General features: G+C 37.7%; 1 protein-coding gene across 1 annotated transcript in view; it reads right to left on the bottom strand.

Annotated features, from left to right (window-relative positions):
- Positions 1-21,759, bottom strand: part of TRIM24 (tripartite motif containing 24) — a 53,922-nt gene that overhangs the window by 26,000 nt on the left and 6,163 nt on the right. Inside the window, exon 2 of the mRNA XM_056510244.1 lies at positions 6,826-6,944. Coding sequence (XP_056366219.1) covers positions 6,826-6,944 — 119 coding nt within the window. The remainder of the gene's footprint in view (positions 1-6,825; positions 6,945-21,759) is intronic.

The following is a 21,759-nucleotide window of genomic DNA, read 5'->3' as shown; positions in this document are numbered from 1 at the left end:
AGAGTGAACTGAATAGGCAGGACAAGGAAGTTTTCACATCAGTCTTGCTGCCAGAGAGGTGTGATTGTACTGTGCCCCCAAATACTCAGACATGTTTTTTAAAGTCAGAGTGGAGAGTAACATACTGGATGTTTGGCTTTGTACTGTAAAAGAAACAAAACAAGCAGAGAAAAAAACCCAAAAAAGTCTTTCAGGCATTTTCTAAGTCAAACAAGCAAAAAGAAAAGACACAAAAAAAAAAATAGGCAGGAACCAAATTAAAAGCAAAACCCACTAACCAAACTCCCCACAACAGCCTTTCCAGATCACCTTTAGCAAAATCAGGCAGATGAACATGCCAGAACACTTAGGTCAGTTCAAAGAATTTCTCAAGTTATTAATTCTCCTTAGATTCCAAGTGCTTCATCTATTTTCCCTTTTCAATATGCCTTAGTTGGGTTTTTTCCAACTGCTTTGACCTGCTGTATGTGGAATGAGATGAAAATTGTGATTCAATAACCAATAATCAGGTGCTGCCAAATGAATCAAAACTCCTCCTTTGGAGTATCAAAAATACATATCCCACCTTTATACTCTTCAAATCCACCAAGTGGACATGAGACAGATTTGTAAAGCTTTTCATAGACATCATAACTCAAGCTATTGTGATAAATGTGATTCGTGCTAACTAAATTGTAACTATATTAGCAAAATTGTACTTACATCAATAGAAAATAATTGTTACAAAGCAAAAAGAAAGGAAATGGTGAGACAAAGCAGATGAAATCCTCCAGATGTTAGGTGGGAGTAATAGAAGGATGCAGGTTTGATAAGCAGCATCTAGAAATAAAAGGTTTCAACCTTGGAATGGGCCAAATTGGGATGATTCCAGGCATTGGACACTTGGATAAGGTTTATTGTGGGAACATATGCTTAGTTACATAACCCCAAGCTTAGTGTGCTTGTGCTACCTGCAAGGTCAAACAGTGAACACTGATGAAAACAAAGAGCCTTCATCAGAAATAAGTACCCTGAAAGGATGAGAGACCCCTAACTACCAGTGGAGCATGCACAACACAACATAGTGACATAGATTTTAGGAATTGAAACTAGGAGTTTTCCAGAAAATTCTGTATTAATATGTATTAGTATATAGCATATAAGTGAGATTTTTGGCTTGTTTGTTTGGTATGTGAGGAAGGGCGAGCCCCTCCTGTACCCCCAGTCGGTTTTGTTAATGCTTTAAACAAACCTCAATTATACTAAATTCTCACTGCCAAATTTTGTATTTACTCAAATATATGTATTTAATATACTTGGATTGTATTCATTTATATACAACTGTTGCTATTTTAAAAAAATTGCTGCTAAATTTAATCTTGTTATTTGATAAATTGGACAAATAGAATGTCATTCATAACAACAAGAAAGTTTTCACATCAGTCTTGCTGCCAGAGAGGTGTGATTGTGCTGTGCACCCAAATACTCAGACATGTTTTTTAAAGTCAGAGTGGAGAAAAACATGTTTGTATTTCTACTGTAAAAGAAACAGAATAAGCAGAGGAAAAAACCCAAAAAGTCTTTCAGGCATTCTCTAAGTCAAACAAGCAAAAAAAAAAAAGACACAAAAAAGTAGGCAGGAACCAAATTAAAAGCAAAACCACTAACCAAATTCCCCACAACAGCCTTTCCAGATCACCTTTAGCAAAATCAGGCAGATGAACATGCCAGAACACTTAGGTAAGTTCAAAGAATTTCTCAAGTTATTAATTCTCTTTAGATTCCAAGTGCTTCATCTATTTTCCCTTTTCAATATGCCTTAGTTGGGTTTTTTCCAACTGCTTTGACCTGCTGTATGTGGAATGAGATGAAAATTGTGATTCAATAACCAATAATCAGGTGCTGCCAAATGAATCAAAACTCCTCCTTTGGAGTATCAAAAATACATATCCCACCTTTATACTCTTCAAATCCACCAAGTGGACATGAGGCAGATTTGTAAAGCTTTTCATAGACATCATGACTCAAGCTGTCAAAACAGCAATGCCTTCTAGGTAGCATCAGATTTGCTCCTATCCCCTTGTAATTTGAAATAGCATTTTCAGATATAGGTTGGATTTTGCTAGAATTCCTAATTATTAGAGTAAGCCATACAGCTAAAGTACATGGAAGTATAATTTCTGTAAATATTTGTTATACACTTACAAAACCTAAAATTCATTTCATTCTTATTTTTGTGATCCATAGAAGCAGTGTTTCAGTGACTTCAAAGAAAACTCTCCCTAGTTAACATTTAAACCTTTATTCTGATCAGACAGACATTTATTTTTCATTGATGTTTTCTAGTAATTACATTTAATTCAGTTACAAGTTCTAGTATTTATAACCCCAGGAAGTGTTCATTCAGCCTTCAGTCAAATTTAATGAAAGCAGAAATTACTCAGCATGTTGCAGGTAAGTACTATTTTAAGTAAATACACAAGCTTTTATGGCAGAAAAAACACATTTACTTACAAGAGTTGAGGTAATAGACCTGCCTTCTCAGCTACTGTAGTAAGTAACCACTCTCCCAATTAAATACACTTTGAGTATTAAAGAGATTAAGTAATCAAGCAAAGGTTTCAAAGGAAGAGAGCAAAGTAGTCCAGATGAATATTCAGTGAACTCCAAACTTCACCAATGTAACTTAGATGCAGTGCTTTCCCCCACTGGATCCAAACCTCACTGATGCTAATTGATATGTAACTACCAGCACATAGAAAATCACCAAAGACAGTGACTACATGTAATTCTAAATATGAACCATGTACTGACAGCTCAAAATGCACATCTGATCAACATGTCCTTCTTACCCACCATCCCATCAATATCCACATCTCTTCAAAGCATACAAGAGCATATTGTCCTCTTCCTGTGTCTGTTACCCACCTCCACAAACCACTGGCTTTCAAAGATGTTTTGGTCACAAGCACAGCTTTATAAGCTGTTTAAGCATAATAGTTCTTCTTTGGAAAAACATACAGTGGTTCCTTTGGCACCACACAAACTTAAAGAAACTTATTGTTCTAAATTCTCCTCATTAATCACCTCATTATGGCAGTCAGACTTGCTTTCCTATTATCTGGATCTAGTATCAGATCTAAGCTGATACCTTGTTTTGTTACTACATTCCCATCATCTCACATAAAACTCGGCTCTTCTTCATTCCCAACACAGTATTTTAAACTCTCAGGCCAGTAACTGGCGAAGATACAAAAAGTTATTCTTATCATCAAAAATATTTTTAGACACATTCTGTTTTGGACACAGAAGCTGTGAGAATTAGAACCAAGACTAAAATGCACTGGAGGCTCAGTATGCTGCACCAACACCCATGTTACCACTAAGGTCTTTTCCCTTGCATCAATCTCACATTTCTCATTTTTATTTTCATGGCTTTGCATAGGCCATGTTCTTCTGCTAAATTCCCTAAATTTCCCTCACTTGTCTTCCCTTTAGTCTTACTCAAATCTAGCACTTGCTTCAGCTACATCTCTTAGGTCTGAAGACCCTCTCTGCTCACTCTTATGAATGAAGTGCAATTAATTTTTATTTTCAAACTTCTCTTTGGAAGCCGATCATTTTGCCAAGTCTTTCAATAAATCACAAGGGGGAAAAAAATTAGAAAGCATCTGCTCTTTCAAAGTATTTATGTCCTAGCTGCTCACAACTTAGAATAATTACTTTCAGGAAGATCTCAGCTGCATTTGCTGTGAGTTTCTTTTCTTTTGCAAGGTTTCCTATGCTAATAGCCCAGCACAAAACCTTTAATGCTACCCAGGAAAGCTCTTGTGGAACACATTCTAGGGAGTTCTATACTTTCTTCATTGTTCACTTGTGCTCCTGAAGTTTTCAGTAGCAATTGCTGGAAAGCACAGCTATGCAAGTAGTACTGAACTGCCCAAATCAGGCTCAGGTAAGATAAACATGATTATAGACAGAGGGATAGCCCTTCCATGGTTCCAGTTATTTTTCTCTTCCTACAATGCCAGGCTCCACAATATGCCATTCACTCCTGCAGTTTTAATTCAGTATGCTAAAAATTGCTTTAGCATTAGTACCATTTTGAATCAAACATTTAATTTGCAAGAGTTCTTTTGCAGTCTGTGTTGGATTGAAATAAAGCAGTCCTTCCTGACAACACACATACAAGGCTAATCACAGATACACACCAGTGCTTCTAAGCCACAACAATATTTGCACAAAACCCATGCCTTGCTTCTAATTCTAATTTCTTAATTGTTCAAATAAAGCTGCAAAACTATTGAAGACAAATTAACTATAGAAAAAATCCTATAAAAAAAAACAGTAGAAAAATCCTATAAAATAGCCACAGTTTTAGATAGAATTTGGATGATCTCTGATGCAATATTTCCTACAAAGTGTCAGTATCTTCTCTACTTTAATTTCTCTGATCTGTTGCCTATGCTAATGGCAAATTTTCTTTCTTTTCTCTTTGCTTCTTCAAAGGCAAAACAAGACAGGCTTATTAGAAGGCTGTGTCATCCTTAAACATAATAATATTCCCCCCTGGACAGCACACTAATCAGTTTAACTATTATTGAGTTAACTTTGCTGTTCCACAACAGAGAAGTTTACAGAACAGTGTAGCTTTTTTCTTATGTCAAGGTACAAAGGATAGCACAAAAAAGCTTCATTATCACACCAAAATAAATCTATTCAAAGGAAGAGAACTGCACATCATTCATTTCCAAGAGGAAAGGTACACACTCACTCAAGAGGCAGCATCTAACAAAACACCTAGCTCCATTTTTAAAAATTTTTTTTTTTCTTTTTAGAAAAAAGCACATGAATATCCTATTCTGCTGGTCACAAAGTTTGCTGGTCTGCCTTCAAGTGCTACAGAAAGTGTGCTGAGTTCAGCCAAGGACCTTAGCTGACGAACAGACTCACTTTCAAAGTGCAAACCTGCTGGTTTGTGTCAGGGAGAGGGAGGAACAAATACAGAATGGAAGAGTAAGACAAAAATCTAAAAGGGACCTTAAGGAAACACAAATGCTTTTAAGAAGCTCCCTGACATCTTCTCACACCACTCAACAAATGGAATTATCCACTTAACTTTCACAGGAAGTAAAAAAATACTGAGAGGGAAGAGGGGGTGATCAGAGACTTTAAAAAAAAAAGGTTACTACTCCCAAGGAAAAATAAAAATTCCATTTCTATTACCACTCTCCAAAGCAGCAGCTTCGAGGACTTCTTATGAAACAAAGCAGAGGCTATGGGAGAGCCCCAACCTCTCAAAAAAACCCCCCCACATTTAGGACTGCTTCTGCTTAACATTATTTGTTACCTTGCTTATCTTCCTAATTTTAAAGTCACCATAAAAGCTATGATCAAATTTTCAACAGGGACTACTCATTTTGTCAATCTTACTGGTACAGTATTAAGAGACTCTGTAAATCTCACAACCATCTGCAAAAGTCAGTTTCCTGGAATTCCCAGGGGACAAACAAAACAAACAAACCAACATTTCCCCTTGCCAAATCCAAAAAAAGCCGAGTTCAAACAGTCCTACATTGCAAGAACACAGCTTGTACTTCCAGCAACTCCATTTCAGTTTCTGGTAAGATCTACCATTTCTCAGAAATCCAGTTTTAAAATTCCTTAAAATGTGAACAGTTTAATGGCTTGCAAGACACAAATGCTCTTCCTCAGAGATGAGGACACCACTTATGCCTTCAATAGGCAGTGAGTTGCTATCATGAACCTCACTGGGTCCTGACATCTGTTCCTGAGATGTGGCTGTTCACACACACAAGCACAGATGCCAGCTGAGCCTTGAAACCAGCAAGACACAAAATAAGGGAGCTCTAAGGCACTTTCCCTAAAGCAAACAGCTCAAGAGCTAAGAATACAGCCCCCACTAAAATGGGAAAGCAAAAAAGAGGTATTTTCAAAATAAAAAGAAATCATCATCCAATTAGGGCATGAGTTGGAATGCAAGCCACATGCATACAGCAAAATTACTGTACTGTTCTTATGAAGAATGCAGAAACATACAAAAAGGCTGAATTATTTACAGTAAGTTCCTGGAGTTTAATAAAAAGTTCATGAGTAAAGAGATGCATGAGATACTCCCTTACTAGCTAAAAATGAAGACATGCAATATTTTGCTAACAGAGATTGTTCAATTGTGATCCTACACAGATATGACTATTAATTTGGTATTGCTTCCATACTAGCTAGTACTTGCCTCCTCAAAAAACATCATGAGAAAGAAAACAAACTCAATATTACTGTTCTTCCAGATAAGCAACTTTTATGAGATGGCTATTACTTGACTGCAGAAGAAAGAAGAGGCAGTCTACATAAGGAAAACAAACAAAAAACCCCTACAATATACCATCCTCCCCAGTTAGCATTTTAAGCCTCTTCCCTGGCAACAGAACTCCAGCTATTTAATCCCATTTTTTGTCAGTAATGTGATAAAGTCCATTTAGATCTCCTGGTGTAGTGTTATTTAAGTCTCTGCTTCCAAGAGTGCTTTAAGTACCCTGTTCAAAGTACAGAAATTTCTCTTCTAATGCCTATTCCTTACTTTTATCTTTTGCTACTAAGATGCAAGTTTATACCAACAATTAAAAATAGTTTCAGGAAAAGTAACCACCTTCTTCACGTGCATTTTCATACATTTTAAATGACTTTCTAAAGCAGCTACCCCATGTGATGTCTAAGTACTTAAAGCTCTGTCTGCATATGAAGAACAGAAAGGCCACACAGCAAGAAGCCAAGGATATGCACACACATCCAAAAGGTGTTAACTTGATTACATGTTAATGCACTTACCTGATTTGATTTCTCTACTGTGCTACTGGGAACCTCTGTGGTATCCTTCACAAAAAAGTTATCTATGATGTGTCTCTCTGCACATTCCTGACCACAAATGGGACAGCGGATAACACCGACTGGGGGGAAAAAAAAAAATCTGATTATGCTTGCACAAACTAAGATATAGTAAACAACTTCAAAAACAACTTGCAAGGATAAATATTTTTGAAAAAATGTTTTAATACTTTCCTGCCATTAAGGTGTGAGCAAGAAAAAGCAAATTCTCATCACTTAAGTAACATTTACCTGTTCTTTATATATTCTATCACCCAAGGTCAAACACCTTCTTGTTTCAATGCCATAAGGAATTTGCCTTAATCTTATAAAAAAATAATTATTTTACTATAAAGGGAATGTATTCCCATTGATGATTTGTTACAGAATGGATTAAAGTAAACACTTATTAGTGTGGAATGTTAATAAGTGACACTGAGTAACACATCCACACACACATCCATGGCAGCAGTGTGACGTGACTGACCTTCATCCATGTCATATGAGAACATAAATGCAGTACATTCAAAATTAATGAGGCAGGTTGTAGAGAGGAAGAATGGACCTGTATTCATATCATGGCTACCTTCAAAATTAAGCAAGGGAAAGCAAGAAAAACTTAGGAATAAATAAGCAAGGCTCGCTCCCTCCTCTCCTCTAAAAGAAACAATGGGGTACAATTCTAAGACAGAAACATTCTAGGCTCCAGGTTGAAGTAAGCTAAGAACCAGTAACACAAAGGGTTAAACAATTAGTCTTCTCAACAGAATGGAAAGGACAAAACCTGGGGCTGAGCTGTGAGTAGACTAGGTTGAAATGGAAAAGATCTATATTAACAATTTTGAGCAGACACCTTTTGTAGCTGCAGAAAATGTCTTATTAGCACTGAGGCTTGGTTTTAACATCCTAGAAAAATCTCTGAAATGCTAGGCACTGATATCTTGCTTGAAGAAAATTACCACAGTCATTACAACCAAAAAAGGAAGCAATTGAAACTAAATTAGGCTGAAATAATCACTTAGGACATGGAAATCACATGCAAAAAGCCTATGGTAAAACAGTCATGCAAGTCTACCCTGACACAGATTCTAGACCTTCAGCCCCATTTGAAAGCAGACATAGATTTAGGGCCTTTAAAAAGATCTGTTTAACCTGTTTAACCCAATGAATGCAACACTAGGGTGTAACTCACCACTTGCATATTTAACTAAACCATTTCATTTTTACAATAAAATGCAGAAGTACAGAAACTATTAAATATTTCACTTACTGCAGAAGAACTAAATTCCTTACTCTAAGTGCTTCATACAAGATTTAGGTAACTTTTTCATAAGATTCTTCCAACAGATGCTCAAGATTTAACTGGCAATTCAGTATAAATCAGTACTCCAATAAAAGTCCACCCGTTTCACTAAAGCAATTCATTCTGGAAAATCAGCAAGCAGTTTTTCACTTGTTATCAAGGCATTTCACTTTCATCTGAACAGCTATGATGTTAAGTCTGATTTTACTCTAAGTGCCATTTTACCAGTCTGCATTTCAATACACATTTGTGCAGCTTCCTTTGATATACAAATTCCATTTTTTGGCTACAACTTTTGTCACATTTTTTTATACCATCATCTGCAAGGATAATTGAGAAATTCAGTTCTGGTAAGTCAAGTAGCTAGCAGAGCTGCAAGTACTGAATTTCTCCTGTAATTAAGCAAATCAATTTACCACAGTCAAGAGTGAATACATTTCTTAATATTAAAGCTACACACTTTCCAAAAAAGACTATTTTTTACATTTTTCAACAGCACCAATTACTAACCACCCTCCCTCTGTTCCCTCACTGCTCATTCTTGACCCTGACACAGCACAGTGCTCTGGGTTGACACCAAAACCATCTAGGGAGGAAACTTCTAAGACAATTTGAAGTATTAAAAAGTAGGTATTTTTTCTGGACACACAGAGGCTATTTCCTCTAATCTGATGTGTCGCAAAACTTTACAAAAGGATATTTATTCCATGATCATAAATATTGATTACAGTGTACTTCCTGGCTAATACATACACATCACTTTTCCTAGAACTGATTTGCATGCATCCACCTCTTAGCAGGAGTAGTTTTATGTTCCTACAGGGTTCTCTGAAGATTACATTCACTGAGAGCTCCCAGTGTCACAGGTGAGATTCAATTTCCTTGAACTTCTCTTAAGGCATGCACTGTTGCCTCTTTTTACACAACTTCCACAAAATCCACTGTATTCCTCATTATCTATCTGGTTCCAGCTACATGAAGCATCCTGTGTGTTTACTTACACATTCTTTTATCTAGTTCTTTAAAACACATTGTTCCCTTACTTAGACATTATGGTCTGTTCCTTTTATCAAAGTCAACACAGGTGTCTAATTTGGTCTTTACATGTGTTTGGGAGATGGGTATAGAAACAGAATGAAGCTGGCAAACTAATTCAGGTATGGATGTATTTTTCTTGCTCTCTTCATGCCCTGCTCTGCTTCACTGACCAAATGCACTACTGCCTACAGTGAAACAACATGAGAAGCAGCACATGGATGGGAGGAAGACACCACCACCACTGGAGATTAAACCTGGAGCCACTGAATCAGATCAGCAGCATTAGGCAGGGTTTTTAAGTCAGGTTAAGTTGAAAATACGGAAGACAAGGAAGAGGAGGCAAGAAATCAGGAAATATACTAACATAAACCAAATGCTTTATGTGTCTTTTCACCAACAGAATATTGCTAATCACCTGTTCAAGAAAACAGTTAGAATTTCTAGTGTCAGATGGGAAAAGGGAAAAAAGAGGAAAAAGTGCCTATAACTCTCAAAATCTTCATTAATTTTTTTTTTTTCTAGAATTCCTTATGCTGTCTAGCCTTATGTCAGGGGTTTCTTCTGCCACTGTGAGAGGGTAGAGTTGCTGTAGTTAAAATCTTGGATTGATGACTGCTAAACAAACCAGTTTTAACCCAGATTTAGACAGCTTCGGGATGGTGACTGAGCAAAAGATCTCAAGTATCAGGGTTTATATTCATCAAAGTAATTCTGTAAGATTCTTATCTCTTTTTAATGCAGCAAGCAAAGGAAGGTGAGAACATATGACTTAAACTGGGAGGAGTTTCAAAATCATCATGATGATAATGAGGATAGTAAGTGAGTGAACAGATCCCACATTTTTATCTGCTCCTTTGTTCCAGGTGTAAGGAGTTAAAGAACACAGTTGCTGTCTCAAACACTGTCACAGTCACAGAAGGACTTTGCCATGAGATAAGCACAGAATGGAGTGACAGGATGGTGACAGCTCCAGGCCTGGCAGAGGTGAGACTCTGTTGGCTCATTCTGGGTAATGCGTCCAGACAAAAATTCCCACTATGGAAATGTGGCTCAAGAAGCAACTCATATGCACACCACTGGTCAAACAAAGATCACCCCAAGTTCTGGGACAGCTGAAATCACCACTGAAGCTGGCTGAAAATGCCTCCCTGGATAGCTGGAACTTGGACTGTAAGATAAGCCACCACAGCAGGAACGTGAGATAAGATAAAAGGGGTGCTACTGTCTGAGCGCCATCTCAGATCTAGGGGGAGGTGAAGAATGTACAGCCCATAATGGACACAGCTGCAGAATCCATGGGCCACAAGGAAAGCTCAGCAACTGTGCTGAAATCAGCCTGGACTTGGTAAAAAGTAATTCTGGCAGGGGGAGATTGCAACCACCAACTCAAACAAAGAGGAAGACTGACTACAAGGACTAATTAGTATTAGAAGCAAGGGAATCAATTAACCAATAGAATAGTAAACTGTGTAAGCCAATGAGCAGTAATTTGATTTTTCTGCTAATATGTATGAATAGTGAAAAGATCTGGAGATTCCCACTACTGAAAAGCCCAGGGGTGAAGAAGGATCAAAAGGACACTGGACCTACAGGTGGTGGCTATCATCTACCTGATCTCTCTCTTTCTGCTCTCTTTTCCATTTCTTTCTACCTTTCTCCCTGACATTCTGTGTTAAATAAAATCTGTATTGTTGACTTCAGCATATGATCTTGTTTGAACCTTAATTTGGGCAGAGGCACATCTCAATAGCTGGATCTTAGCATCAGGAGCAGTGTTTTATCAGCTGCAAAGGGAGCTGGATCAAGCACATGTGTCTCTTGAGTAGTAGGAAAGAGAAGACCTCCACCCTTTGTAGCAGCATTCTTACAAAAAACAAGTAGTTGTGGAATCTCACATGCAGATTTTGCTTGAACCAGGCCAGGACACCACAATGCTAACACAAGTAGCAATGCTGGCTTCCTTGTTCTTCATTTCTATCCCATGGCAACAGGAAGATTTGTGCTGCCTTGCAATGAGCTGGATTAGGGATTGCAATATGGACTCAATGGGGTTGTGCCAGGAAAGCAAAGTGTTTCCCCCCACTGGCTACAGGCTCCTGAATCTCTTTAAAGGAATGCTAGGCTGCATTTGATGTGGGAAAAATCATGGCCCTTTTTTAAGTCTTCTTCACAAGTTACATGCTGCATCCACATGGGCATCTCAAGCCATTCAGTGGAATGGATTTATAGCTTATCCAGTATTATTTCCAACTCAAAACTCAATTTCCTGGGAGTACATTTGAGACCACTGAAGCCTCCCAAGACAATAGGAGGAGACTGTTCTGGTTTGCCTCAATTTTGACTCATTTGCATCTTCACTGTTGCAAACAGGTTTCAGAGCCAATTTAATAAAGCCACTGGATGATCATTTGTAGAACCAAGAGGGTATTTTTGTTAGTAGATGCAAAGTGCTTTACTAAAAAAAGGAGGATTTAATAGCTCCCTTTCTTCAGATTAAATTAGTCAAAAAACCCACTAGTTTTCTGAAAAAGAGCTCTCTTTATTAAATAGTGCTCAGAAGCAACTGGCAATTTTACCTGCAACAACATAGTCATTACAGAATAAATAATTAGGGTTTTGTACAGCAATCTTTGCCAGTTTTACAGATGTTTTGCTTGAAATTCTAACGATACAGATTTCAGAACAAAAAACATTAACAGCAAGTTACACATGCAGTTACAATGTCTAAAACATGGACACACTAAATAAAACTAATAAAAGGTATGTCAGAGATTGAAGGCAGCACCAGCTATAAGATTTTTAACATAACTACACAGAAAAATTAGGGTGTTGCAACTGTGAGCTACACATTCTTTTCTCCTCTTGCTCTTTCTATAGATACCATTAATACTTGCAAGGCTTTTCATTAAAATGCATGGGTTTGAGAGTAAGCTGGTTATATTTACACAGGTCATGTTTCCCAGTTAAGAACAAACACTTAGAAAACTTAATTTGAGAGGCAGTATCATGTGCAATAACATCTGAATCAATTTTTAAAATAATTACTGCTTTCCTCTTGCTTCTCATTAAGCCACTCCTGGTGCTGCAAAATTGGCAACTTCTTCAAACCAGTTTGTTCCAGAAAAAGCTGCTCCCATCTAGTTGTGACAGCCTGCTGCTGCTAGTAGAGGGGAGATAGGTTAAACCAATAAGCAGGCACATCTCGAGGGAAAACTGGCACCTACTGCCAAGATATCAACATTCCAACCCACCTCTGATCTAGCAAGAATTTTATTAAAATTATAATTAATTAATTGTTAATTTAAATTCTTTTAAATCCTTTAAAATGCAAATAAATGAAAAGCAGACAAAGACTATTAGCTGTAATCCCCCCTCTGGAAGAGTGTTACAGGCCATTTTTTATGCTGCAGTACATTGACTTTCTTGGAAAGCACTGCAGAGCTGAATTAAAATATTTCAGCTGCTCTGTGAAATGGTTCATTGTCCTTGCTATACATGCCCAATCTTCAAACACTTTAGATGGCATGTATTATTAGACTTCAAAAATTGTAAATTTTGCAAACATTGACTCTCCAGCCATTCCTGAATACCTTAAGAAATTGATGGCAGAGTTTACATTCACATCCAAAGCTGTCCAATGTATTTTCTTCAACAACACAATTGTAAGAAGTGTCATAGTGCTAACAAAAGGAAACACTGATTTTGTGGGATAGACAATGTTTAAGTACAAGATGATGAACAATAAGTCTCACTGTCTTGCAATGAACATGCTTAAATGATGATGCAGAAGCTGCCAACAAACCAATTGTCACAGCTGACTGTGATGAGCATTTCTTTCATCAAAATTAAAATACATTCTTTCCAGTCCTGAAATTGTCAAGTATTTCCAAATGGTACGTAATGAATTCAGACATATAACATGCAAAGATTGTTAAGATTCTGTGATATTCTTGCATCAGTTTTTCTGATCAGTCAAGTATTTCATTTTGAAATAGCATTCTGAAAGTGGGTTTAATGCTGTTTAGATGTACACATTCTACTGAAATAGCATTTTGCAGTTACTCTAGGATCTTTACAACAGTGCTCAAGTGCATTGCATCCATATGTTTCTGGAACAAGGAAATTAATACCTTTCTCCATAAACAGCAGCACGTTAACATGTTATAATTAATTTTTTAAAAAGATGACTGGGATAAAAAAAAAAAAGTCAGAATCTCTGGTAGGAAGATGCCTTAGACCCTGCCTTAGAGCACAACACAGCTAATAATAATTTCTTTGTAGCACTACATTTCATACTCTGGTCTTCATATTTTTGAGTTCTCATCTACCAGCAGCTGTGAGTTAAGCAGTTGCAGTACAATGCATCTATTCCCAGAAATCATAGTTATAAAACCAGCAGGCTCGCAGAGTATCATTTGGGCAGTTAGACCCAGTCACAACCCAAAGAACCAAGGCCTTCTCAGGTACTAAAGAGTTAGTTCTTTTTAATTCTTTGTTGAAAGGATGAAAACTTTAGTCCAACATGTGACACTCTTAAGTGTTTAGCCCACTTCTGTTTAGCCTCAGCTAATATTGTTCCCTAATATCTACACTGAGCAGATGCGAAGGTAAAAAAAATCCTCAAAAATAACTTCTAAGAATCTGGATCATATTAAGAGAACATGATTAGACACAGTAGTGGGAACAACAGTAGGTAGCAGGCTTTACTTAGAATATTTCAGTATAAATGTCATCCAGACAGGATAATGCAACTCAATGCATTTGACTAGCTCATGTTATTCCCTCTCCAAGCGCTCAAATGCATCCTTCCAACCTGTTCCTTCACAAGTCTCCTCCCATTCCCAGTACATTCACTACTTAGTAACTGGAAACTGCCTGAGAGACTCAGCAAACCACCCTCTTGGCCCTCATTTTTCCAGCCACCAGCCTCAGGGGAGCAATTCAGGTGCCTAAAGAGACACACCTAATTCAGGTAATATCCTGCCTGGCTTCCAGCTACTATTCCAGAAGGAAATAGGGCTCCTCTGGATTGTGCAGCACATCTACCAGCCCCTCTTAAAATATTACAGGCATCCCAAAAATTCAGAAATGGCAGAAGTTCAGACAGCTGAATTTCAACTTACCTGAATATTCTACGCCATGTATTTCTGATATTGTGATTTTAAATTTCTGTTGGAGAACACAACTGAGGCACACAAGTCTTTGCACCCCAACAAACTGCAGCCTTTAGCCCCAAATGAAAACTAAGCTTAAAATGCTGAAGTGTCAATGTTCAGAGCCATCAACTTGTTAACTGCAGTGTTCAGGGCATCTTATTTTGCAACATGGATATTTATTTTGAAGTTCTCAAGGACATTTCTCCTCAAGGACAGAATTCAGAAGTCATCAAGACCTCTGCTATGTCTCCTTCAAATTATCTCAAAATACAGATTACAGTGATGCAAAATAATGGAAAACTCCATCAACTTTATCTGTAAAATACTTGTGCAGGGAATGGCTGTTTAATAGTACATAGAGATAATATGCTGATTTAAAATAATAGGCTCTGCCTTTGTTTAGGTTATTTTGTTTGGTGAGAGGGTATAGAAATTAATTAGTGTCTCTAATCAATATCTCTTCAATATGTTCTTCAACAACAGTATGGTAATAGCACATTTATATCCAGGTACACTGTCCAGCACTTAGATCCCCAACAGCAAGAAAGAGAAATTTATGAATTTATCAATAAATTCTGAATATTTAAAAATCTATTATATAACAAATACTTTAACCTGGCAATACCTTTAATTTTTCTAGGTTTTTTTTTTTAAAGCTTGCTTTTGCCAGGGACAGAGACAATGAAAAGCATAAAAAATATTTTATGAAAATTTCTAGTAAGAGAAAACAGTAAAGATACCTATTTCCTGCCATTTACATCAGATAAATCTGAGTGCTCTGCAAGACATTATTAATAGAAAAAAAAAGTAAAGCTCCAAGCCATTTAATTTAAGTAATATAACCCAAGACTCCCAAATCCACTTTATTCTGACTACATGTTATACTTAAAAGTTGTTTATAAAGCTTGTCACAGGCAGGATTTTTGCATCTATGAAAAAGCATCTCTTAATGGCAGCACAAAACTAATACTGATTTATTATGCTGACTCCATAGAATAAAATTTTACACCTGAAAGATGGATAAAGTTTCTTTGCAGTGTTGCCAAGTTTTAATAGCTTCAGTGGGAATTATCTAAATGTTACATGAAGTTCCCTTCAGTCATTGCAGACATAGGTAATAGTTAGGTCATGAGTGGTCTCCTTGTTAAAGCAGATGTTTACACCTGGTCAGATTAATTAGACCTTAAAAACATCCACTTCTCTCCAGTATCTACATTAACACTCTTATCCACTACTGGGCATGAATTTCAATTGCAAGAATTCTTCCAATATCTAAAACCAGTCACTAAGAAGAGAATATTCTCCAAGTATACTGCAAGTTAGCTTGCATGTTAGATTTTATGTAGATGGTCAGCAACAAAAAGCCAGCTCACTTTATATTCTTCTCTTAGATGTGCCCAGTATGCCACAGCACCATTGTAAGGGTTCAAAAAGCAAGGTGCCCTGCTGTTTCCAGTTCCCACATAGCTTTAGGATTACCAAGCTGGACCAATATATGCATTGTGAGATTCACACATAGCTATGCAGCCTACAAGAACCAGCATTAATTAAGAAGCAGTGTTGTCATCTCCTCTGACATTGCATTAATATGAAAATTACTGAATGTAACTAACAAAACATATTCCTTCTGGGTTGAAGAGATGCACTAATTGATCAAACAAGAACAACAGGGATTTCTAACAGCTGCCCTACAGCTTTCAGAAAACAGCAGGTTACAGAGCCAGCAGTGATACTGTTTATGTTCCCATGGAGTATCTCCTTCTGTTGCTGTAATCTGCAGTAGGGAACTGAACCATGAGCCAGGGCCTGTTGGCTGATGTGAATGAACATCCACATCCACTGAAGAAATCTAGACTTCCCATGGTTTCCTCCATTTTCTCAGAATTAAAGAACTCTTTCAAAGCTGTTTTGCCAGTATGGCACTCTCAGCACTAAGAATGAAGCTTAAGAAAATTCATCTTCTACCAAAACTGTTATTCATAAGTGCCATTTATACATCTTCTGTCCTTTAGACTCACTCAATCTCTTTCCACCTTCTTGCACCTCAAAGGATTGATAATAAAGTTATAGAAATACTACACTTGGCATCCAATACCAGCTTGGCAATGGACTAGAACTGTACTTCTATTTCTTTTTTATTTTTAAGGAATAATCACAAGGGTTGTTCCCCCATAGCATTGTGGTTCTTAATCCACTTGTCTGGCATAATGACAAAAAAAAAAAGTAAAAACAAGCAGCCACAACTTTAAGCCAGAACAACAGATATGCTGGTAAAAGTTTGAAGCCAGACATCCTGCAGCTTACACTACACTGCAGCTTACACCTACACTATATTCTCAATAATTTAGATCAGTCAAAAAGGCAGCCCAAGAAACCATTTTAAATCTGACCTCATCTCAATGGAACTGGGAGCAGGGAAAAGGAAAAAAAACCCACACAATACATACAATCAGATTGGAACACTATGCAGCAATAATACTGTTGCTAAATGGACTTTTAAAGGATGCAAGAATAGCATTTAGTTTCTTAAAGAACCCAGACTACATTCAGCTCTTGCACAAGGGATGGAATGCAGCAGAGAAGACTGTCAGCTGAATCCATCTGGGATGCCCATAAACTAAGTCATCTTCATCTTGCCAAAACAGCTTCTAAAAATCATTATTTTGAGGAGAGATCTTTGGCCCTGTTGAGTGTCAAAGGCTGTGATAATAATCTAGAAGACACATGAGCTACCACAAATCATGGCTTTGCTTCTAACTTGTATCTAGTCCAGCTGTAAGGCCATTTCTGAAAATCAAAAGGCAATAGAGTATGGTCTTCCTACACCATCCATCAAGATGCACAAAATTGGTGCCAGTGCCAAAAGTCTATGCATCAAATACTTACTTACTGAGTGATAAAAGCAATACTTGCAAGTCATTCTTATGGTACAGATAGGAGTTATGACAAACAAAGACTGCTTTCTTTCATTTTTTGTTTAAAACTCACTGCTAGATGTGGAAAGACCACAGGTCTTCCCACATGTTCCATTCCAGAAACATCTGAACACTCTTTCACAAGACTGGACTCTGCCTTTGCTACAAAGCAGAAAATAAACATTCTATTTAACAACTTGGAGGTGCAATATTTGAAGAAAGAGCAGCTAGCATCTCTGGACTCTGACTCAGATAAACTATCTGAACTTCACCTGTGTTTATCCAAGGAAAGAATTCTGTCTGTTCTGAGGCAATAATTAAGCAACATTTAACAGATAAGCTCTGAAACCACATTTGAGTTTCTTGCATAGAGAAGGGACTGAAGAAAAGTTTAGAACTTCTCAAAGGAGATGAAGTTCTTTTAACAGTTGATTAAGCTAAACTATTTAAGTACTCTAAATTCAGTGATCCCTACTCGAAATGGGAAGATAAAACTGAACTACTGAAGGCCAAGTAGTCTGTAGCAAATAAGCTCAACAAACAGCCCATAAGCTAAAGCAAGTGAGAACAATAGCTGCTAACATGTGATGAAAGGCCCCCAAACAACAAAAGCAAATAAGGAACAGAACTATTGAGTGCTGAAAAGCAACTGCTTAAGCAAGAAAAGGTAGGAATCTGTGAACACACAAGAGAGAAATATAATCCAGACATATGATAGCCCCAGGGTTTCAAAGTTCCCAGACATTTAGCCATTACTGAGGTCCTGCTATAGGACACTACCCATCATTGTACAGCTCTACATTCATTCAACAAAGCTTGTCCACTAAACTGATTATCTCCGTGTCCAACTTATGAGTTGCCTGTTACCCTAATTTGGCATTTTGCGGCTGTGATTCTGAAATCAGACAGAAACTATCTAACAAGTTTTGAGTATAAGGAAGCAGGCAGTCTTTATTGCAGTGCACTGGTCACTCAGAGGATCCTTCTTCTAATCATGTGCCCTGAGCATCAATCAGGTAAGCAGCTTTTCATCATACACAGTGATGACATATTCACTAGCTATCCCCCTCACTTGATGTATATGTATTACTTTATTTGACATAGTGTCTTAGGTTGCAATACAGGATGTGACCAAAAGTATCTATTCTATCACCACCTGTTGAAACCAGGTGGGGCAGTGATCTTTATCACCATGGGAGATATTCTGCTAATGGGCCATCTGTTAAAACCAGGTGGGGCAAGGTTCTTCATCTTTTCCACAACCTATCCTTCCTCCAGGAAGATACCTTCTGCTAATGGCCCATTGAGTCTCACTGTATGACTGATAAAATTACATCATCCCACTGGGAGATGCTCCAGCCAGGGGGAAGAGCCAAGCCTTTCCTACCTAGATAAAAACTGAGATTTGGAACAAGGCAGCATTTTCCACTGGATTCCAGAGGAAATCTGGTCCTTGCCACATCATCTCTGGACCTTCAGAGCAAAACTGCACCTTCTACAGGAGCACTGCTTCAACTGAACCACATCTGCCACTGCAGGAGGATGCAGCCACCATTGAATGGGACTGCTACCAACACCCTGACTGACTGACGGGTGTCAGCTTGGATTCTGACTCTGTCAGTGTTTTGGGATTGTTCTTTGTAATACTGTATTTCTATTTTAATTTTCCTAGTAAATAACCGTTATTCCTATTCCCATATCTTTGCCTGAGAGCCCCTTAATTTCAATATTAACAATAATTTGGAGGGAGGGCATTTACATTCTCCATTTCAGAGAGGCTCCTGCCTTTATTGGCAGACACCTGTCCTCCAAACCAGGACACATAGTTACACCCCTTATTGGGAGTCATTGCAGGATTCTTGGGGGGTCTTTTTCAGTGGTCTTCAATTACCAGTGTCCTTTTCAGGTGGCTGTTCCTCGACCCTCACTTTTGAGTAAGCACAATATCATTGTTTCCCATAACTTCTGCTTTGTCAGCCTTGCAGAGCTGAGCTGGCATCCTACTTGCCTTCTGCATGACTTCCGTTTGCCTAAGTTACATCCTTTATTTCTCCAAGGCTGCACTGCTCTACTGTCCTCAGACTAAAATGGTGTTCTGGGCAATGCTAGGAATTCCAACTCTTACTTGGAAACTGTTGAAACAACAGTTACAAGTCATTAAAGTTTTTCCAAAGGCAAAGAAGATTCAGAGCTGCTACCCCTTCTCCTGGAACCAGCTGGTGAGGAGGGCATGCAATTTACATTCCTACATTATTTTAGCAACTAGTTTACTCATTTCAAAGCAAAGTCCAGGTTAAAAAAAATGTGTTTCAATTCACACTTTTGCTGTTCAAGACAATTTTGCATTACTGCTTATTTCTAGTAACAGACTTGCTGGCACTAGGCTGTTTTGTCAAAGCACTGCACCTTGCATTTAAAATTAGAACCTTGCTCCAACTTTAAAATCTCATTCTCCAGTCCCAGCAGTGCTGCAGCTCTCTCCCTCTTTTCTTCTCACCTACTCATTCCCTGTGCAGCTGCCAAAATTCCCTCCCCTAAGAGCATCAGTGTTACAAGTACTCTGACATAGCAGGTTCAGCAGCAGCTACCTGAGCACAATATGAACTTGTGGGAGGGCGGGATTATAGAATTAGTTCAACTCATTTCAGTTCCACACATCCTTGACCACACTCAGACTCTAGAGCACATGCCTAGAAACAAATGAAGCCCATCAAATAAGTTTTATTAAATGCTTTCTGACCTCCTGTAGACATCCTAGAAAACACAGGGGAGGGGTTCCAAGTCAACATGTATGGTAAAATAGTCCTGTTTCTTTTTTACAAGCTACAGTCCAGACAGATGTGTTAGCTCATTGGGAAAATTATACAGTCACTTTTCAAATTAGGCAATCATTTTAGTTCAAAGGGTGTTTGCACTAGAGTCTTGTTTTATTCAAATTGCACTATATTCACTTGAGGGACTACAGTTGAAAGGGAAACTCTCCATTTTAATAGAAAGTTGCCTGTGGCAACTTAGTTATTAATCAGAAGCAGAAATCTTTCCACATTCAGAAGGCAAACAGCTTCGTTTCCCCGTCCATGTACTTCCACTCAGAGAGGCTTCAGCACTAGAGTTGCAGATTTTTTTTTTTTAAAGGAGGATGTCTCCATGACCCAAATCCACGTTACAAACAAGGGCCCTCAAAACCCATGAGTGCAGTTCAAAGAGCTGAGCCTTGGTTACTGTCATCCTTTTCCCATAGCCCACTGATAAACTTCAAAAATAACTAGAAACCTTGTTGAACATCAGTCCTCTATCATGTTAGTAATGTATGTAAGGTAATATGCAATTTTCTCCCACATAAAAGCTTCAAATAAGCATTTACTTGAATCACTGGAGAGATGGTATCAAGTAATTAGGGACATTCCTTGACTCAACCTTTGGTTTCATAGCTGATTTTACAAGACTGTTTCCTACTAAAAATAGTGTCATTTTCTTCCTTACTTCACACAACTGTTTCATGCTTTCTTTGATAGTAAATATTTAGTTTTATACATACTCTCTGGCCAGTAGGCAAAAAAGCAGATAATTTGGTCAGTTCAACTATTGCACTGGTGCCTTCAAAGTACATTTGAACTTCAAGTACATATTTAAACATACACAACTCCATAGCTACCTAATTGCAGAGGTAAATTTTAAAAGCATCACTGGAATTCTTCTATGAAAACATTTTTGCTGCGACCTTTAAATTTGCAGAAGAAAAAATAATGCATCAGAAGACTGTTACAGCACATAAAAGTTAAATATATTTTTTTTCATATTTAAAAAATATAAAAAGGGGAGGGGGAAAGGTTTTTTTGAAATTTGCTTTTACTTCTCATCATCCTACTCAGATTATGATTGGTTATAAATTCAATAATTTCCCCAAACTGAGTCTGTTCTGCCCATGATGGTAATTGCTGAGTGATTCCCCCATCCTTATCTTGACCTACAAGCCTTTTGCTACATTTTCTCTCCTCTTTCCAGTTGTAAAGGAGTGACAGAACAGCTTTGGTGGGCATCAACCATCCAAGGTCAAACTACCACACTACTGTATGAAAGTATTTCATTTTACTGCAAAAACCTTTAAAAGAAGTCTAAATTTCCAGCTTCAGAAATAGTGGATTTTTTAATCTAGTCATTTACTCATCCTGAAATACAGTCCTATTTAGAATTCACTTAAAGTTCCTTTTGGTTTTCCCCTGACTTGTTTTTAGATTAGATACAACAGGCAAAATACCAGCTTTACAAGTCTACCGTTACTGGGAAATTCCACTAAATAATATGGAAATTCCTCCTACAGCATCTCAGCAAACACACACAATACTGGCACAAAGATTTGTCCTGTAAAAACGACAAGTTTTTTTTAACAACACTACATTCAGAATCAAGAGTTTCAACAAAATTTCTTTCTCAAATTGAACAAACTGGTGAAGTGGAGACAACGTGGTCAGTTTGTGGTACTCAT

Source organism: Oenanthe melanoleuca, chromosome 1A (genome assembly GCF_029582105.1).
Source record: "Oenanthe melanoleuca isolate GR-GAL-2019-014 chromosome 1A, OMel1.0, whole genome shotgun sequence".
In the NCBI taxonomy this organism is placed as follows: Eukaryota; Metazoa; Chordata; class Aves; order Passeriformes; family Muscicapidae; genus Oenanthe; species Oenanthe melanoleuca.
The sequence above is the reverse complement of the archived record's forward strand: the minus strand, read 5'-3'. Positions and strand labels throughout refer to the sequence as shown.